General features: G+C 41.2%; 1 protein-coding gene across 3 annotated transcripts in view; it reads right to left on the reverse strand.

The window, feature by feature from the left end:
* Window positions 1–18,120, reverse strand: part of adgrl1a (adhesion G protein-coupled receptor L1a) — a 116,208-nt gene that overhangs the window by 11,804 nt on the left and 86,284 nt on the right. For all 3 annotated transcript variants that reach the window (XM_085271496.1, XM_085271495.1, XM_085271497.1), the window contains 9 exons: window positions 12,201–12,408; window positions 11,731–11,995; window positions 8,931–9,258; window positions 6,083–6,376; window positions 4,100–4,203; window positions 2,966–3,151; window positions 2,733–2,771; window positions 890–1,070; window positions 190–312 (listed from right to left, as the gene is read on the reverse strand). In XM_085271496.1, the coding sequence (XP_085127622.1) occupies window positions 190–312; window positions 890–1,070; window positions 2,733–2,771; window positions 2,966–3,151; window positions 4,100–4,203; window positions 6,083–6,376; window positions 8,931–9,258; window positions 11,731–11,995; window positions 12,201–12,408 (1,728 nt within the window). The remainder of the gene's footprint in view (window positions 1–189; window positions 313–889; window positions 1,071–2,732; window positions 2,772–2,965; window positions 3,152–4,099; window positions 4,204–6,082; window positions 6,377–8,930; window positions 9,259–11,730; window positions 11,996–12,200; window positions 12,409–18,120) is intronic.

The following is an 18,120-nucleotide window of genomic DNA, read 5'->3' on the forward strand; positions in this document are numbered from 1 at the left end:
AACCATCAAGAAAAGAAATTGTCTCAGCGCTTTTGTTAATCTGATTAGCCTATTATTATGAACCAATAACTTAGTCAACTGCATGCAGATTGTTTTAAGCCTGCATGAAAATGCAAATGGAAACATTAAGAGAGAGGCTGCACAGGACAGTGCAATTTTTCAGACAGGGATGGGGTAAGGGTTGCTGACCGTTGCGGCTGTACTGTTTGATAGTAGAGGCTGAAAGCTGGATGGTGCTGTCACTGGCGTAATTTTGCGGGAAGGACAAGTCCTGCATGTCCATCTCTGTGTTTACAACGTGCACCTGGAGATCTGATGGTAGAAACACAGAAATTGGTGCATATTTTTTAATTAAAAAAACAACAACCACAAAACAAATTTAGAGCCACAATCTGGAGTTAAAACTGCACATTGCATTTGAACAGCAGTCAGTACTGGCCTCAATTCATGTGTACAACAATCCTCTGCCAAGGTAGAAGCTGAGGTAGAGGTATATTTTCAGTGCTGTTTGTTTGCTGGCCTGTGTATCTGACTGATTTGTTTTAAATTTACTTCACCATTAAGCATAAACTACCAGAGCGAATTTCATTAAATTTGCAGCGGCTGGGCATGCTCAAAAGACAAACCCATAAAATGTTGGTACAGATCCAGACAGCCACTGTAAAAGCCAGTGATAGGCACTGTCCTTGGCAAATGACTCTTGAGTGTCCTTCTAGTTAACAAGATTTATATTACATATTTTTGATAAAATAAAATATAAGCAAAAAAGAGAAAAAATGCTACTTTTTGATTTTTTTTTTTTTACCTTAAAAATTCGTGATTATGCTTTCATAACAGAAGTAACAATAAAAACAACATCTTGATCTTGACCTCACTGCTGTTTTCTTACCAATGCTGGGCGCTCGGTCTGTAAAGTTTTTCCCGTACATGTTGTTGGCCAGCAGGAAGGCTCCTTTTTCCAGGACGTCCAATAGCATGGTGGCAGTGTGAGACTGCTCTGTGCTGTTCATGTCCTGCCATGACTCCAAAGCCTCAGGACGGAGCAAATTGTCCACTGTTTGCACCACCGCCTGGCCCGTGCAGAAGGCATAGCATTAATGCTAGCATCAATAGCATCAGTAATATGATCGATATTAGCAAGAACACTTTACAATATGGCACATACATAGTAAAAGTGACAAATGAGGAACTAATTTAACTTTTCAGGAAGTTTCTCGCTTTGATTCTTTTGTCTACTTAACACAAGTAGGAACACAAATGTAATGTTAGGCAATAGCAAGGTAATCATGAAGTTCAGATGCATCCCTAGCAGCTACTTAGCATTTTACTCAATAGCACACCAGGTAACACAAAATAACAATTTCATTATTGTGCAGTAACTGCTATTGCTTATTGAATTTGTGTCATTTAGAACCCAATCCGGAGTAAATCCAATTCTATCTAGTAACTAATTATTAGACACTGGTTCATTAACACTGTTTCCAGCATTGTGTTCTTTCAGAAAGAAGTCTTAGGTACTTATTAGCCATTAAACATGTTAGTTCCTGATTTGTTTGTCACTTTTTTGGTAAGTATTCATTTTGTGAGCTATATTGTAAAGTGTTACCGTATAACATTAGCACCTCAAAGTGCAAAGTCTATTGCACTATAACTTCCGAGAAACTCACCACTTCCTTGCACTACATTTATTACTCTGCTATGTAAGACATATTACCATTCTATTTCACACTTACAATTCATTTAATGGCAATTTTGATGGTTGTATCAGCTATCCAATTTATTGGAGTAGCCTGCTTGATGAATCATGTAATTCTCTTGCTCAGGCCTCTCAAAATGAAGGATTGACTGCTGCGTGGAATAAAGACCATTGCTGTTAAGAAAATGAATTCAGCATCAGAATGCACTCTATCAGCTACAGAAGAAGAAGACAGAGGGTGTTTTTCGTTTATCCTCGGATCAGTGAGCTACCTTTGCAGTAAGTGACAAAAAATAATGGTCGAGTAACATACTACACAGCAGCCTTTACATTCATCTTGCACCAACTGAGATTAGAAGATGTGGGGTCATATTACTATATGCTGCAGACAGGTCAAAGCACATAAAAGACTGCGCTGCAGAGTGCCGCATTTCATCATTACAGAGAAGCATACACAAGGCCTTTTCCTGATATTAGATTACGGCTCCCTCAGAACAACAGATATTGCACAAATATTGAAAAAGCACAGAAGGGTGTAGTAACACCAACTGCTGCCTTTCATGCTATAGTCAAATTACATTTTCTCAAAGCGACAGATATTGTCCCTTATTGTGAAACACAGTGAAGCCAAGGGCACTACTATGCATTTAAGACCACTCAAAGTGCAAAAAAGCCACAATTAAATCACAGACAGATGACTTCTTCATTAGTTGAAATTTAATTTTACATATATGCACACCATGAGCAATAGAAAAACTATAAGAGCAGCTTGCCCTGCTCTGGAAAATACTTTAATATTTAGTACGTGGTGTCTGGCAGAAGTTATTCTACATCTTACTCACACTGCCTTCCAGAACAAACCAGAATTTCTAAAAGTGATGATTCCAAAAGCAGCATCAATCACAATACAGAGCTGAAGAAACTTCATCCACAAGCCTAGTCTGCTCAAGGATTTATCTTCCCTCAGCTATTCTAAGTCACAGAGCAGTCCGACTCCACAGGCATGTAAAGCAGCTAGATAAAAGAGGAAAGCTACCTGGATGTATGCCTTACAGGTCCGCTCTCTCTTCTGAAGCTAGAAGGGAGAAAAACAAAGCCTGAAATTAAGAAAAAAAAAACTAAACAAAATCAGAAACCACTTTTTTGCTTATGAGCTGCTAAGTAAATCTGCATGACGCGAAGCATTCTTTTCATATTCTTGAGTTAAATATATCTTATCATCAAGTGTGTGTCTTTATTCACACACATACTGTTGACACTCTCTTCTACCTTGTTGTAGTTTCTTCCAGCTGGTTCCTTGTTTCCAGGCCTCAGGGTCTGAAGCTGGGCATCCAGTATATCCAGCAGCTGCTCAATCAGTCGGACAGAAGAGCTAACATCTCCAGCCTGGATCCGACCCCGAGTGTGGTTCACCAGCTCGCTAGCTATGTTGGCAGCATTTTCCCCACTCTTTATCTGCACATTAACACACAAACCCCAAACTGTTCAAATGTTCTCACGCGTACCACAACCACAACAATACACATGCTCTGTACACAAAACCCTCAGCTTGATGTTTTTTCAGTAATCAGATTTCCGTCTTCATTACCAGCTCTTCCTGCATCATTGTAAACAAAGATGGACCTTGTACAACACATCATGAAGTTTTTATTCTCCCTAACCCTGTTTCACTTGCAAATTACACCCTTAGCAACCGCCTTGCAATTGCGATTGATTTTCGCCAAAAGGAGAAGGTATAATGGATTCTTCAATGATGTTACTTTTCAGAGCGCTGCTACTTACCCTTCCAGGCACATGCACACACTTAAAAAACCTTTAGGAAAGCTGCTCAGCGGCATGCATGGCTAAACAATCAAGAATTTCTCCAGCAGAAATGTAGCTGTGTTAACGAGAGTACTCCGAATTCCACTTTGAATAGACTGTGAAATCTGATTACTGTCAAAATTGGGGAATGATCAGATTTCCGCAAAGTATTTAGTAACACAGTTTGGAAATTTAAATAGCAGTCAGCTAAGTTAATCACTGGGCATCATCTAGAGACCATGACGTTTAGCTACTGCACAGGTATAATGGATTATATGAGACTACGATCGAAGCAAGACAAAATGAAATTGAATTGGCTGACTTCTATGCAAGCTGTGAGACGCTACGGCTGATTTTTTTTTAAATAAGTTACCCTAGCTGTAATTAAGGTATGTTACCTAAAAAAAAAAGTGAGTTAATTAAGTATTAAGAGCAGATGCCTTGTAATAAAGAGCCACTTGAAATGAGTCTGTATTTTAATCAGGACAGCCCTAGAGATATGTTAATGTGTGTGTGGAGGTGGACAGGGAAGATAGTCGGGGCAGTGGGGCACAGGAAAGGGACAGACCCATGGCCAGGGAGTTTGACTCCAGGTCTCACCTTCTGGGCTACCTGGTTGACCCAGGGGGAGGTGCAGTTACTAAGGTCAGGACCCCGTGGGTTCCACATGACCTGATCCGCCAAGCACTGGAATGAAGCAATGCCTAGAGAAAAGCAGAAGAATGGGAGGGGGGGAGGGGGGGCAGATATATTGAGCATTAGGCGTCTCAAAAGTGGGAGATTTTTTTTTCTTTAAACAAGAAAAATGGAAGGAAATGAATTTTAAAATTACTCAAAGTGTTTGAAGATGAGAGAGAATCAGGAAGGAGGAGGTAGAGCAGAATTTCAGAGAAAATGGGTCAAAAGTGAAAAAGGTTAAATAATGAAGTACAGGTAATGAGAAAGTGAGGGAGAAAATGACTGGGTAAGAAAAGGTTTCGATGATGTAAAAAGAATGACTTTAAAGGAATACATCCTCACGTAGCACATAATGCTTACTCCGTTCACACAGTTGTACAGCAAAGACATCAGGTAAGATCTCTCACTGTCAAACACCTGAAGGAAAGCACCTTCCACCAAACCTCATTTCCAGCTAAGTTTTTCTGTTCAGTTACGGGGGTTCAGAGAAAGGACAGCATGGGGGGATTAAACCAGAGGAGGGTCTGTCTGCTGCTAACACAAATAACCAACGTTAAGTTGCGAAGAGAAGGCAGAGAAGGGAAGAGAGACGAGGGACAGGGGACAATGCAGCAAATAGGGCTGTTCCGTATAACGCTATATCTCGGATGATGATATAAAAACATCTATTGTTTCATTTTACGCTATCGTTTGTTTCGTGGTGTCGCAAAATAAACTGTTTACGGCAATATTTTTTCATCGTTTTGATGGTCACTGTAGTGGCTCTACTAATTTCTTAAAGTTCTCTCTTTCTCTTACATTTAATATATAAGCGTTTGTTTTTATGCGTTGTCGTTAGGAACAACGACGGTAAAACCACCGCATGTCCGCTTGTTCCACATAAACCTTTCACAATAAAGCTCAAGATCCTGTTGAGACTTATCAAAATAAACTGAATCACGTGAAAGAGCAGATTATTTATGGATGAGAAGCAAAAAAGAGCCGTCAGGTGCTAAAAAATAAACCTTAGACTCAAACGTTAGAACAGGCTTTTCCCCGTAGCACACTGTGTAATAAATACTCACAAAGAAAACTTATGTATAAAAATGGAAACACTTCACGCAAGTCGAGCTGCCCGAGATTCACAGAATTTACAGAAAATGTTACATTTTTGTGATTTATATCGTTATCGAACGATAGATGTCTTAATATCGGGATATGAGCTTTTGGTCATATCGCACAGCCCTAGCAGCAAACGTTTCATAGTTGTCGAAAGGATCAGAGCAGATGTGGCATTGCATTTCATATTCCCTTCTTCCTCTCTCTCCCACTGATTTTTCTCTCCTCGCTGTTACTGTTCTCTATACTCTCCTCCATCGACCACAGATTAGGTTTGAGAGCGCTGCCAAGACGAGGCAATTAAGCCTGCTGCTGATTTAACGCAGAGAGAACATAAAGAAACAGCAAAAGACACTGGAAGAAAGATGGAGGAGATTTCTTTTTTTCTGCAACTACAGAGTTTTTTGTTTTGTTTTAGGTTTTTTGACGGCTGGATGTTTAAGAGTAAAGTAGCAAGCATGAAGGGAGGTGAAGCCTGTGTTGCCTTGTCTTTCATTTTATTATTCGCCACTTTCAATCAGCTCTGTTTCTCTGGGAGATGAGCCTTTCATTTGTGGAGGACGAGCTTTCATCTGCAAGTCCTCGGGGACCGTGCCTACTGGTGGGACCAACGCAAGGATGGAAGACAACAACAGCGGAAAAAAACAAGTGTGAGTGCCCAAACGTGCTTATCACTTGGGCACATGCGCTGATATATATGGCAAACACCCACATGGTACTTTATGTACGAGTATGCTTGAAGCTCATATGATGAGTAAAAAAAAAAGAACAAATGTTTGAAAATAAATGCACGCGGGTTTTTCTCACCTAAAGATCCTTTAGGACATGGACGGTCCACTGTTTCTCCTCGCTGTGTTGTTGGCCACTGGACACCGCGGACGAGCTTCGTCTCGCAAAATTGTGGCTCTGAGCCTTGAGGAGGGTGAGGTGGCCGGCGGGTGACAGGCACAGTAGCAGTGATTGGTCGAAGATCGGGATTCTTGTTGATGGAACCGATTGGGCGCGAGGTGGGGGCCAGCGGGCGGGCAGTAGAGGGGCTCGCACTGGAGGTGAACGGCCTTGCTGGAAGAGTGGTGGTCACTTGAGTGGTGGTCAGAGGGCCTGAGGTAACCCAAGAGTAAATCACAGAGAGACATGGAAAAAGAGAGAGACTTAAAAGGGCTTGTAAGGGAATTATTAGAGAACAGCAAAACCTGACAGCAAAAGCCAAAAGCTAAGATCAAGATAATGAAGGACACTTGCATCTGAATGTAAGATGTCTCTCAGAAGCTGAGTTCAAAAGTTAGTCTGACAATAATTGGGGTGACAAATACTTTTTTGAGTCTCTCAAAGCCAGTTCTCCGCAGAGAGGAGGAGAAGCAGAGGGAGGAGATGGCGAGAAAGCAGCATCACAAGTCAGGGAGAAGTAAATAATTTATCAAATGTATCAGAGAAGTCACCATCACTAACAACCAAACCTAATGCGAAGATAAAAGCAAGCCATCACAACTACAAAATCCTAACTGATCAAACGCAGAGTCAGCACGCAACTCAGACTGCTGCCGCCCGTCTGTCTCTGCCTCATCTCTCTCTGGGCCTAATCCGAGCTTCATACAGGCCTTTATGCAGCTCAGATGTACAGTACATCCAAACCGCCTTCTCATACTGATGGACTGCCAAAATGCAGTGTGGCGTTCCCATTTCATCCTCTGCCTTATTTCTGAATGGCTTTTTCATTACCCATGACACAGTGATGCTTACATGAAGCGCTACAGAAGTCATACCTGAGCAGCTCTTCTTTACTTTAACTATAGCTGGGGAGAGAACTATAATCGTTTGATTCCAGTTTTTGGAATTTGTACTTTAAATGCTTTTCTTCATCTTCCTGCTTTTTCTGGAAGAAAAATGTTTTCTGTTGAAAACATTCATAGTAGTGTTTGTGTCAAGAGCATATGGGTTTATTTGGAGTGACAAGTGTAAATACTCAACGTGTCCAACTTAGTCACATGTTTAACATCTTGCCCAACATAATTACCAAATGAATGTTAACTGTCATGCAAGTTTTAGGGGGAAAGAAATAACCTTATCATCAGCTTGTCGGTAGAAAACATGTATGTCAGTATGCACAGATTATGCACAATTGTTGTGACTTTGCATCTTTACATCACCAAAGTGGAAGTTAAACAAAAGATAAAATCAAGATGTAGTTTTCGTTTTATAGTAGTGGAGTTTTATAAAAGTACTGCAATAACTGCCCAGGAATTATAGCCATTTTCACACCTTTACTGGAGCTGCTTGTTTGTGAGTCTTTCTGCATTTGGTTTTGTATTTAATAACTGAAAAGCATGCTCTGTTGTGTAGAAATCATGTGACTTGGTAATTCAAGAACATCCTATTTTTTTGCCTTGAAAACATCTTTGTCTGCTTTCGCTGCGTACTTTGGGTCATTATCCATTTGCGCTGCACTGTGCCATGTACATCCTGCATCCTCCTAATTCTACCAACAGTCACATCACCAATAAACACTAGTGATCCAGTTCCACAGGCAGCCATACATGCCCACGCTATAACAATGCGTCCACCATATTTGAACGATAATGTGATATGCTTCAGATTATGAGCCGTTTCTCTCTTTCTCCATACTTTTCTCTTAGAACCATTATGGAACCATTATGGTTCAAAGTAATCTTGGTTTCATCTGTCCAAAGAATTATTTTCCATAACTGTTCAGTCTCTCTGGCAAAGTCTAATCTGGCCTTCTTTTTCTCGAGTGTAATCAGTGTTTTGCACCTAGTTGTAAGCCCTCTGTATTTCCATTCGATTGTATTTCCATTCATGAAGGCGTCGTTGATTGCAGGCTGTGATAATGATGCACCTACTTCCCTGAGAGTGTTCTTGACTTGGTTAGATGTTGTGGAGCTGTTTTTCTTAACCATGGACATAATTCTATTATCATCGACTTTAGCTGTCTTCTGCGGTCTTTCATGCCTTTTGGTGTTGCTGAGCTGGCCAGTACATTCATTGTTTTTTTAAGAACTGTTTTCTTAAAAAGATGTTTTGAAGATTGTTGATTTAGCCTCTCTCAAAGTGCTATCTCTGATAGGTTTATTTTGTTTTTTCAGTCTACTGATGGCCTCCTTCACTTACATCGACAAATGAAGGAGGCCATTCACTGGAACTGTCAATATAATTGACCATTACATTGAGAGCTCCAGTGAAAAGCTAACAAATGTAACTTAAACATTTGGAAACAACTCCAGATCTTTTATCTCTTTAACTTGTCATGGAATAACAAAGGGGTTAGGTGTCATCTGGTCACAGAACTGCTTGTTAGTCAAGTGTCTAATTACATTTGAGCCTCTAAAAACAAAAAAATGTCCGCAATAATTAATCTAATACCTTAGCTGAAACCTTTGAATTAAAGCTAATAGTCTTGACTGTTTGATTTAAAGTCCACTGTGGTAGTGTACAGAGGCAAATTTACAACTTATGGACCTCGCTGTATACTTGTTGTTGCAATCTCATATTTTACCACTCATGACTCAAAATATCTCATAATCAAAAAGCTAAACATCTATAGGAAAAAAATGCACATACCACACACCAGTATTTGCAACTGTACTGTACACATGATTCGTCTGTGTAAGCTATGGGATGGGGTGAGATCTCTTCTTACCAGTGGTAGGATCTGGTGGTCCAAACTCGAGCGGGTAGCGCAGCACATTATAGTTGTTCCAGACATAAAGCTGGTTGTCTCGAGGATTATAGTCCACAGAGGAAATATACTGATAAGGATTGGGAAAAGCAATGGTGACACGTTCTTCTCGAGCATGATTGGTATTATAGGCAAACGCCACCAGGTCACCCGTTGCTTCACTGTCATCGTCCTGGTAGACTGATCGCACTGCATAAAGCACTCCGCAAGCCATGAAGGCGTTGGACGCCAACCTCTTGTCAAAGCTGGTCTCCCAGGTGCCTTCAAAGCGCAACGTGTAAGGGTTCACCTGTGGGCAAAGAGGAAGTATTCAAATGGCTAGTTTTAGCAGGCTTGAATCAGCAACGTTTTAGAGGGATTTTTACTTTTTATGGTTGTTAAAAAGGTTCAGGAAATTGCGCCATTTAAGATTAGTTCAATGGTTCGTTTTAAATATCTTAACATCACTCAGTTAGTGGAAGTTTTAAGATCAAGACAGAAAGATAGATGTTGGAAACACAGTCTATATAAAAGATGGATGTAGCCTCTGGGTCTGAGGAATCAGTATTCAAGTACCTTAATCCTACATTCCTTCTAATGCCAGCAGGGGGTGACTCATCTTGTTGCAAAATAAAGACCAATTGCATTGAGGTTTATGAGAAAATTACCCCGCTTCTTACTTGATGTAACCTAAATGTAAATAGCTGCCTAATGACTTTGTGATCCCCTTCTTTATTTTCAGGTCTGATTTAACACAGCATAATGTTTATTTTGTTGTTATTAAAGTTGAATAGACAGTCTTGGATAAAGCAAGTTAGGCTTGAGGGCTTGGACTGAAAATTCACTACTGAATTAGGCATGCAGCTAGGTGTGTTTCTCAGTGGATCTGCCGAAAGCCAAAACACAGAACTTGAGATTGAAAACAAGTGAAGAAACCGACGTGTAACATCACAGTAATGATGACGTCATCGTCAATCTCCGACAGCTTGGCAATGACAGAAAAATCTGAAGCCTGTCCATCACCAGTCACTTAATTTTGACACATCAGATGACTGATGGTGAATCTGAAGACTAAGCCTGTGATAGCCTTAATTAAGGATGCGCCAGTCTGCTATTTAGATCGACTATCAGTCTGATACTGATCCCAGAAGCTGGTTCGGATATTGGTGACAATGAGCTGATCCAGTGACATACCTAAGATAGAGCAAAAGAAGCTTTTAATAAAGGGTCAGCAGCTTGGAAGTTTTTATTAATAATTTCTATTTGTATGTTTGGAAAAGTCTTCACTTAACTGCCAACTATGGTCAAATTGAGTTCACATGACTGAAAAGATCTGCTTGCTCATTCACCTTCACTCTCACTATGTCTGCTCAGAGGCATTATACAAACTAGAAGGACATTGGCTCATTGTAACACTCACAGGAAGCTTTTATTATGCTTACACTAACATTACACCTGTCATCAACTCAATTTATATTATTTCACTTCAGCTGAATCTTTTCAGCTCTAGTGTGTGAGGAGGAAAACGCAGAAAGGAGCTCAGCTGTGAATGACAGCAATACGTAGTAGCTTAATTACTCTTATGTTCAAATAAAAGGAAATTTATTGTGGGTTTTTTTTTGGCATTTCTGATTTCACTAATAAATACAAACAATTCAGTAAATCAGTTAGATTTTATTATTTTAGGCAAGCTGTTTTAAGTTGACCTTGATGTTTACATAAGAATAATTCCCAGTCTCTTCCTTATAGTGAGGAATACAGATTACTAATATAGCACTGGGATTAGCTTGGTACAAGGCATCAGATTAGAAATGGAAGAAGTTGGATCAGTGCATCCAAAGCCCAGCTTGATTTTGAAAAAAAGCTCCCCATGCCCTCTTAAACTAATATTTTTTTCCCCTTGTATTAGGTACTGTGTTTGAGTTGTTTTTTTTAAAAAACCCTCTTAAATACGACTCAGTACTCAAAATAACAGGTAAAATTATATATATACTCCTCGTCTGGCTTTTTTTTTTCAAAACGTTGTAATAAATAGCAAAACTCCCCACAAAATAAAGCATTTATTTCTGTTGAAAGTTATCGCTTTCTTGTTTGCTACTTTGTCACTCCATTACTCTGTAATAGCTCATGCAGGGTTTGATATTTCAGATTGATAGTTTAACATATACGCTTTGAAAAACAATTTCCTGGTAAGGTCAAAGATAGTGATAATAAATGAGACACGACTATCTGAGCTACACATTAATTTTATACCCTGTTTATATAGGAACTTTCTGCCTGATTGCGGTTTTGTTGGCTGAGAAACAAAGAAGCAACTGGCATTAAAATACGAATGCTTCACGTTTACGGTCACATTTTGAGGCTGCAGAGTGAGCAGGGCAAAGTAATGTGACTTTGTATTACAGAGGATGAAGAGTATTATATGTTTAAAGTGCAGAAAACAATTCTAAATCATTCCCACAGTTTTTTGATTGTAAGTTATTAAATCCAACACTGCGGGGCAACTACAAAATAAATGAAATATTTACCATGCTGGAGGGGATTATTCTTTCTCACAATTGGATTTGAAATTCAGCCTAACCTTTTGCAGATGATGTTTTTGTGATTCATTTTTGGGGGCCAACAACATCTCTTTAATCTTATTTGTCAGTGCACTTGTGTAATCTCAATTCAAGTGTGACATATGACCTTTTGCCTGACTAGTCAGATGAGATTTTAACATAATCCACTCCCGCATTTATAATCCACACCTCATCCCCTTCTGTGCAAACTGCTCTCCCACCTGGCTGACCACCAGTCGTCCGTTGTTCGATTCAGTGGCGTAAATAACCCACAGGCCATTCTCATCCACAGCCAGGTCAATGTCTGACTTTCCTCCCCAGCGGTAAGGTGAAGTGTCATGATAGTTGGCGTTTGTGACAATCGCCTCTCCACTCTTGATGCGCGTACGTAGGTCATACTTGACTATGTTTCGTGTGCGTTCTTTGTTGTAAAACACCGCCCCATCGTACACAACAAACCCCGTGCCGTCAACTCTGTTGGGTAACCTGTTGAGACAGAATCCAGATGAAGAAATCACTTCTCCAATTCTCCATTGTGCATGGCGATGCCCCCAAGATGGCTAATGGCAGGCACACAGACACCACAATAAGAGCATTCTGCTATCGCCATCCATATCCACATCAAAAGCCAATAAATCGATACCGCAGCAGATGCCATTTGATCATCCAAGACAGTGGGAGGCGCACTCACTTGTAGGTGGTGGTGGCTCGGCTCTGTTTGAAGTCTTCCCAGGAGGCATACTCATACAGCATGTCGGTGCGATAGGGGGTCCAGGGCATGACGTACAGACGGTCCCCTGACTGTAGCGGGTCCTTACACCATGCCCCCGCCTGATGCTCTGCCTCCTGCTGAGAGCTGGGCACCTGCACCCGCAGCAGTGTCCCCGGACACACAAATACTGGAGCAGTAGAGAAGCATTGGTGCAGAGAGGAGGAGAAGAGGGAATAAAAGGAAGAGACAGAAAATGAAAACAGCATTGAAAGAAATAAAAGATATCAAGGCAGTGGGAGGGGTGGGAGAGAGGAAATGGGAAAAGGCCAAAGACCATTGAAAATAGAACAGGAGAAAAAGACATGGAGGGGTCGAGAGAAAGATATGAGGAGATAAAAATAAGTTGAGAATTAAAAAGGAGACAAAGAGTAGGGGGAGAATGGAGAGATGGGAAAAGGGGAGTAAGGTGAGGTACATTATCAGATTTAAAATGAAGGAAAACATAAAAGCTCGTTTGTAGAACTTCAGCATTGTGGTTGGAAACCATTTGGATATGATAAATGGGAGATTTCTGGCTGCCGCCGCAGTTTAAATGTAGTCTCTAATCTAATTTATCTTGGCCTACTTTTTATTTGATTGTGCATTTTCTATTCCAAAGGCCTCTGTTTCTTTGCTCTGCCACTGGGTGGTAAAACAGTAATTGTGGAGTTTGTTTTCTTAGGACTCAAATTTGGATCTCAGTCAAGAGTAATACCTCAAAGAACAAAAAAAGTATCCTTGGGTAAAGATGTGAGGTTGGCTAGGCCTCCCCTTCCTCTGCAACTGCAACTCAACATCACCCACTCACAAATATTCCACACAAACAAATACATACACAAAGTCTATTCCACACGGGCAAGTACACGCAAACAAAAACAAGTGGAACCCCTGCACACCATCCATACACAAACAAGTGCACACAAACACACACACACTGAGGAAGTCTATTTCAGGCAGGTGGAGGTCACCCACAGGGGACTGCTATAAATTAGCTGGTTGATGCTGTGTTATCCTGCTGGATGGCGAGAGCACCCTGGGACCAATGGGAGTGTCTGGTTATCTATGAGGAAAGCTGCTGGCATCCTCGGCACAGTGACATCACAGCAATAGAAAACAAAAAAGCATGAGGGCAAGAGAGTGAGAATGTTGGTGGAACTACAGAATAAAACATCTGACGAGCCTGCCACATTTCCCCACTGGTTTATTTATGAAGTCTCTTTGGCTTGGGGTTACAACAGAACCGGACACTGGTTGGTCACCTAAAGACTTAACACATCTTAGGCCTAACTGGACTCGGAACAGATGACATAAAGAGCCCATGGATACCAGACAGACACTGGAATTCACACAAGGATGGTGCACAACATGCACGCACACACCCACAAGCCATACAGGCACTGTCACACAGTGACTGTTAGAGTGATGGATCAGACGAGGCTCAAACTGTCTTGAATATTGCATGGAGTCTGGTGCAGGAGGGGAATCACAACAGTAAGATGGAGGAGTTACTTCAGGCTTCTGGAAATCCAGCCGTCTCTTTCTGCTTTCTGTCATACTGCTGTTGATAGTGGATGGTGCTCTGTGGTGCTGGACCACTTAGGAATTAGCCTGTTCTGTCTGAGAGGTCCAACAGGGATTGAGACTGGCAGCCAAACACAAATCTAATCAAACTCAGGCATAAACAAACACTGAATACAGACTCTTCACAAGAGGGAAGCTTGTCATGCTCCACTGTCAAACCAAAATGTTTGCTAGAAAGTACTGATGCCTGAGGTGTTTGCTTTGCAAATATGAATGTGGGTGACTGAAATATGCAAAATATTTTTGAGAGCAATGGTTAATCTGGCACTGTGCTCCAAAATATTTTCAAACAAAGGCTGCGAAGGGTAAAATATCATCGGAGTAGATAAAAATGAGTGTGGAGGGAAAAACAGCTATGCACAAGTAGGACATCCCCTTAAAAGTGCAATGGTACTGTAAATAGAGAAATAAACTCTATTAAGGAAGGCTCTGCATGTAGGTGACCCATAAACAAAGCCAGGAACAACTCTGCCTCAAGGTAAAATAAAGGACAAAGAAAAACAAACATGTAAGCCTAGTCTCTACTGTTACAGAAAGGATGACCTAATAGAGAAGTAAGTATTAAAAGACATGCAAGCATCCATCCCTGTTGCCATATTACAGTGAAATTGAAGGCGCAGTCGAGCAGAGGACAATGTAAATGTGTAATGACTCATAGTCCCTTATCCAATAAATATATTGGAGATATATATATATGTTGTAAACCTGCTCAACATTTGGCAATAAACCCCTTTCTGATATATATATATATATATATATATATATATATATATATATATATATATATATATATATATATATATATATATATATATATATATATATATATATATATATATGACAGAATGAGGCCAAATTATAATTTTTGGATTCCACAGGGTAACAGCTTTATAGTCACACAGAAGCAGCACATGTGTTGGGCTGTCACTTGACTGAGTGACACAAGTTAATGGGGGTGGATGGAATTTAAATAACGTCACAAGATAACACTGATTCTGGGTGGATGGGTGGGTGGATGGATGGATGGATGGACAGAGCAAGAGCTAAGACTAAATATATCTTAGTTACTGGATTTATGCTGTTGAGTCAGTGTATATTGGTACACAAACCACCTTTGCTGCTATCATCAAATTGCGCTGGCTTTAACAGCGAATTAACATCATAAATGTTAAATGTCAACCAACTGTTTTCTGTTGCACATTACATATTAGCATTTTTGGTATACAACCTGTGAATACCAGCTTTGACCTCTCTTGTATTTGAATTTAATCCGTTGTTATACAAGCATTCATATTAAAATCCCAGATAGACAGTAATGAAAGGTTTGAGATTGGAGCTTTGGTTGAAGATGACTTATGTGGAGATGAGTCACGGCTGGCTTTATTACTTGCAGGTAACAGACAGAGAAGAACAAGAATCATTTATGTCTCCAATATAGCTACTGTCTGCAATACAATTTACTCTCAATAAATTGTGCCCACCAAAGTGTTCTCCCAAAAATACTATGTGATTCTGCTCATTATTGCACCTAACCTTCCAGCCATGGGGTAAATTGGCAGTAGTCTATTTTCTTTTGGACTCATCACCCCAATAACACTGCAGCTCAGCAGAGAGTGTCTCTCTCTGACTGTCATTCTTTGCTTTCCTCCTCCACGTTCCACTCTTTTGCTGCTTTGTTGTACAATCAGTGTGCGTCAGTTTATTCTAATGAACTGACTGTTGGGTGGGCTCAGTGTCAAAGGGGCTCTTCAAGGGCCTTTAGGCTGTATACACAGGCCATGAGGTACACATATACACGCACCCATTCACACACTCACAGGGCAAACAAAAACAGTGGCCACGCTTCACACCCTGCAAACCCTGCCTAGGGGGCTTCATTAACTCTGGCCTGCGCTTCTCAGCCTTTCCGACTGCTCTCCTGTTTACCAGCTTTTTCTGCCTCTTTTGCTCTGCCTCCCTTTCTCTCGCTCCTTTTAACTGTGAAGGGGAATTGTAGCAGCTGGGAGCCAGAGCAGCAAAAATCTAGCTGTAGAGTATAGTACAATAGGCTATTATGTCCACAGTTTGAATGAGGTATTAGGCATTAGGCAATAAGCATTAGGCATAAGTCTTGAGATTAGGTATTATCCTAGTCTGGCTAGATCAGGTTAGCTGTAGTAGAGCCATCTGGGATTATGTGAGATAAATAGATTAATTCTTGTTTGGGTGAGGATGGAAATCTTGGAGTCATGATTATCCCAATGAAGTCACTAGGCAGCGAAGACAAAACCACTTCTTTACCCTATAAACTAGCCAGATGGCTAATGAAACTTACCTTATCAGGATTAAAACCCAGGCTGTAGCTATCATACTCTAGCGTGCCAATTACCACCGCACATACTAGGAAATGCTGCTGTAATAACTGACTATTTATCTCCATAATCCCTTTCCCGTGGAGGCACAGGTCAGCTGTTACATGTCAATATGAGGCTAGAGTGTAAAGTGATGAAAGCTCCGCAACTTTCCTGAAAATGACAGTGAATTTCTCCCATTAGTGTCTCTCACCCATTTGTGATCGACTGTTAACACAATTAAAAGTGAACGCTGACAGCTTTAGGCTAAATTTAGACTTTTCATTTTCGTTGTCTTAAGCATGCTGTTTCAACGCTCGATGTGACAGCGTCATGGTGATGGTTAATGTCTGACTTTGATGATCTAAACACCCCCTGCCAATAGTTGGCAGCTGTTTCTTAAGTGGTGTCCTTGTGGGTGCTTTTATTCCCACTATATATATCTATATTTATTTTACCTAGAGGGATCTGAGGGCTGTGCTGGCTCTGCTAGCCCAAGCCTTTGCCCAGTCCAGTCCACAGTCATGGCGTGCTCACAGGACTGACTGCTGAGAGCGTGCTGCTCTAATTGAATCCCCCACCTGTTACTGGCAGGTGCAGTAAATAGGCAGCAGGGGGCAGGATGGAGCATGGCATGGTAACCCGCATCCATGCTGGACAAGTTAATGGGCTTTAAGAGTTAGTGTGTGCGCATGAGTGTGCAGTGCAGTGAGTCTCCTGATGGTATGTTGGTGCATTCATTAGCCCATAAGTGTTTGTAGATGTGTCTCAGTGTGTATGTGGATGTCCGTGTGCTTGTGTGGGTGGGCATGCATGTTGAGAGAGAAAGAAAGAAGCACAAAGAGAGAAGAAGTGTGAAGAAGGATGCGAGCGTGTTCTGTGTGTGCAAACAAGAAGAGAGTGGAGTAAGAGAGAGTAAATAGGTTATTTCCTGTGAAATGAGAATTAGGAGTGAGTTAATTTGCTGAGGAGTGACAAATAGTGACAGAGAGAAGAGAAAAATAAGGAAAGAGAAGGGAGGGGCTCGCCTTGTGTTTCCGCTTCCTTTTAGACTATAAGGGGCGTAAGGTTTTGGGAGTAAAAACACAGTACAGCAACAACAAGCATACACAGACATGAAGCTTGAGGACACACACGCTCTCAGAAAAATGCATGCAGGTACACACTATCCAGACAGTTGAAGAGGCAGGTATCAAACTGAACCTTTATCAACCCAAACATTCACCCCAGAGAATACCCTTCACTGAGACCAAAAGAGGGCTACAGCAAGAGATAGCACCCACTGAAAGCAAAGTCTTTTCTATGGCGTGAAGCTGACACTGAGTGACAGGAAAGTTGATCAGGACGAGGTTGCAAAGGATACAGGCAGCAGATACTGTAGAAAACAGAGGGGCATACCCAGAACAAGCTGACTGAGGCTTGAGAGGTAAGGAAACAACAAGCCTGCACAGCTGAAACATTAACCGAGCCTGCTACCTACCCTCACCCTCCCTCTGCTCTGAATCAGGTCTCCTAGACACACTGTCTCTCCCTAACAGCCCTGAAACCAGCCGCTGTGTTTTGTATTCATGACCAGCTGCTTCACTCACTCACGTCTCTGTTCTTTGGCTCTAACAATGCAATGGCTTCTACATATACAGTCAATCCTCGCAATCTTCTCCCTGTGCCACTGAAAAGAGTGTCTGCGCTGCCACGGTCACATGACCGTGCTTGTGTGTGGTGGGTCATTCCTAATGAGGGGATGCTGCCTGACTCATCGTCTCTATAGCAACCACTTTTCCTCCCTTTTGCCATTCACAGCCATTCTTTGTATTTTTCCTGTCACACAATGCAGTGGTTTCCCACTCATTCCCTCTCACTTCTCTAAGTCACATGTAGGGTTGTTTGTGTAAGTAATGGTTCTGTCCTCAGATGGTCTCCAACTCCACCCTCCACGGTGATACTGGGAT

Source organism: Mchenga conophoros, linkage group LG4 (genome assembly GCF_057382185.1).
Source record: "Mchenga conophoros isolate Kocher_MC1m ecotype Shallow Benthic linkage group LG4, M_conophoros_male_GT1.1, whole genome shotgun sequence".
Lineage (NCBI taxonomy): Eukaryota > Metazoa > Chordata > Actinopteri > Cichliformes > Cichlidae > Mchenga > Mchenga conophoros.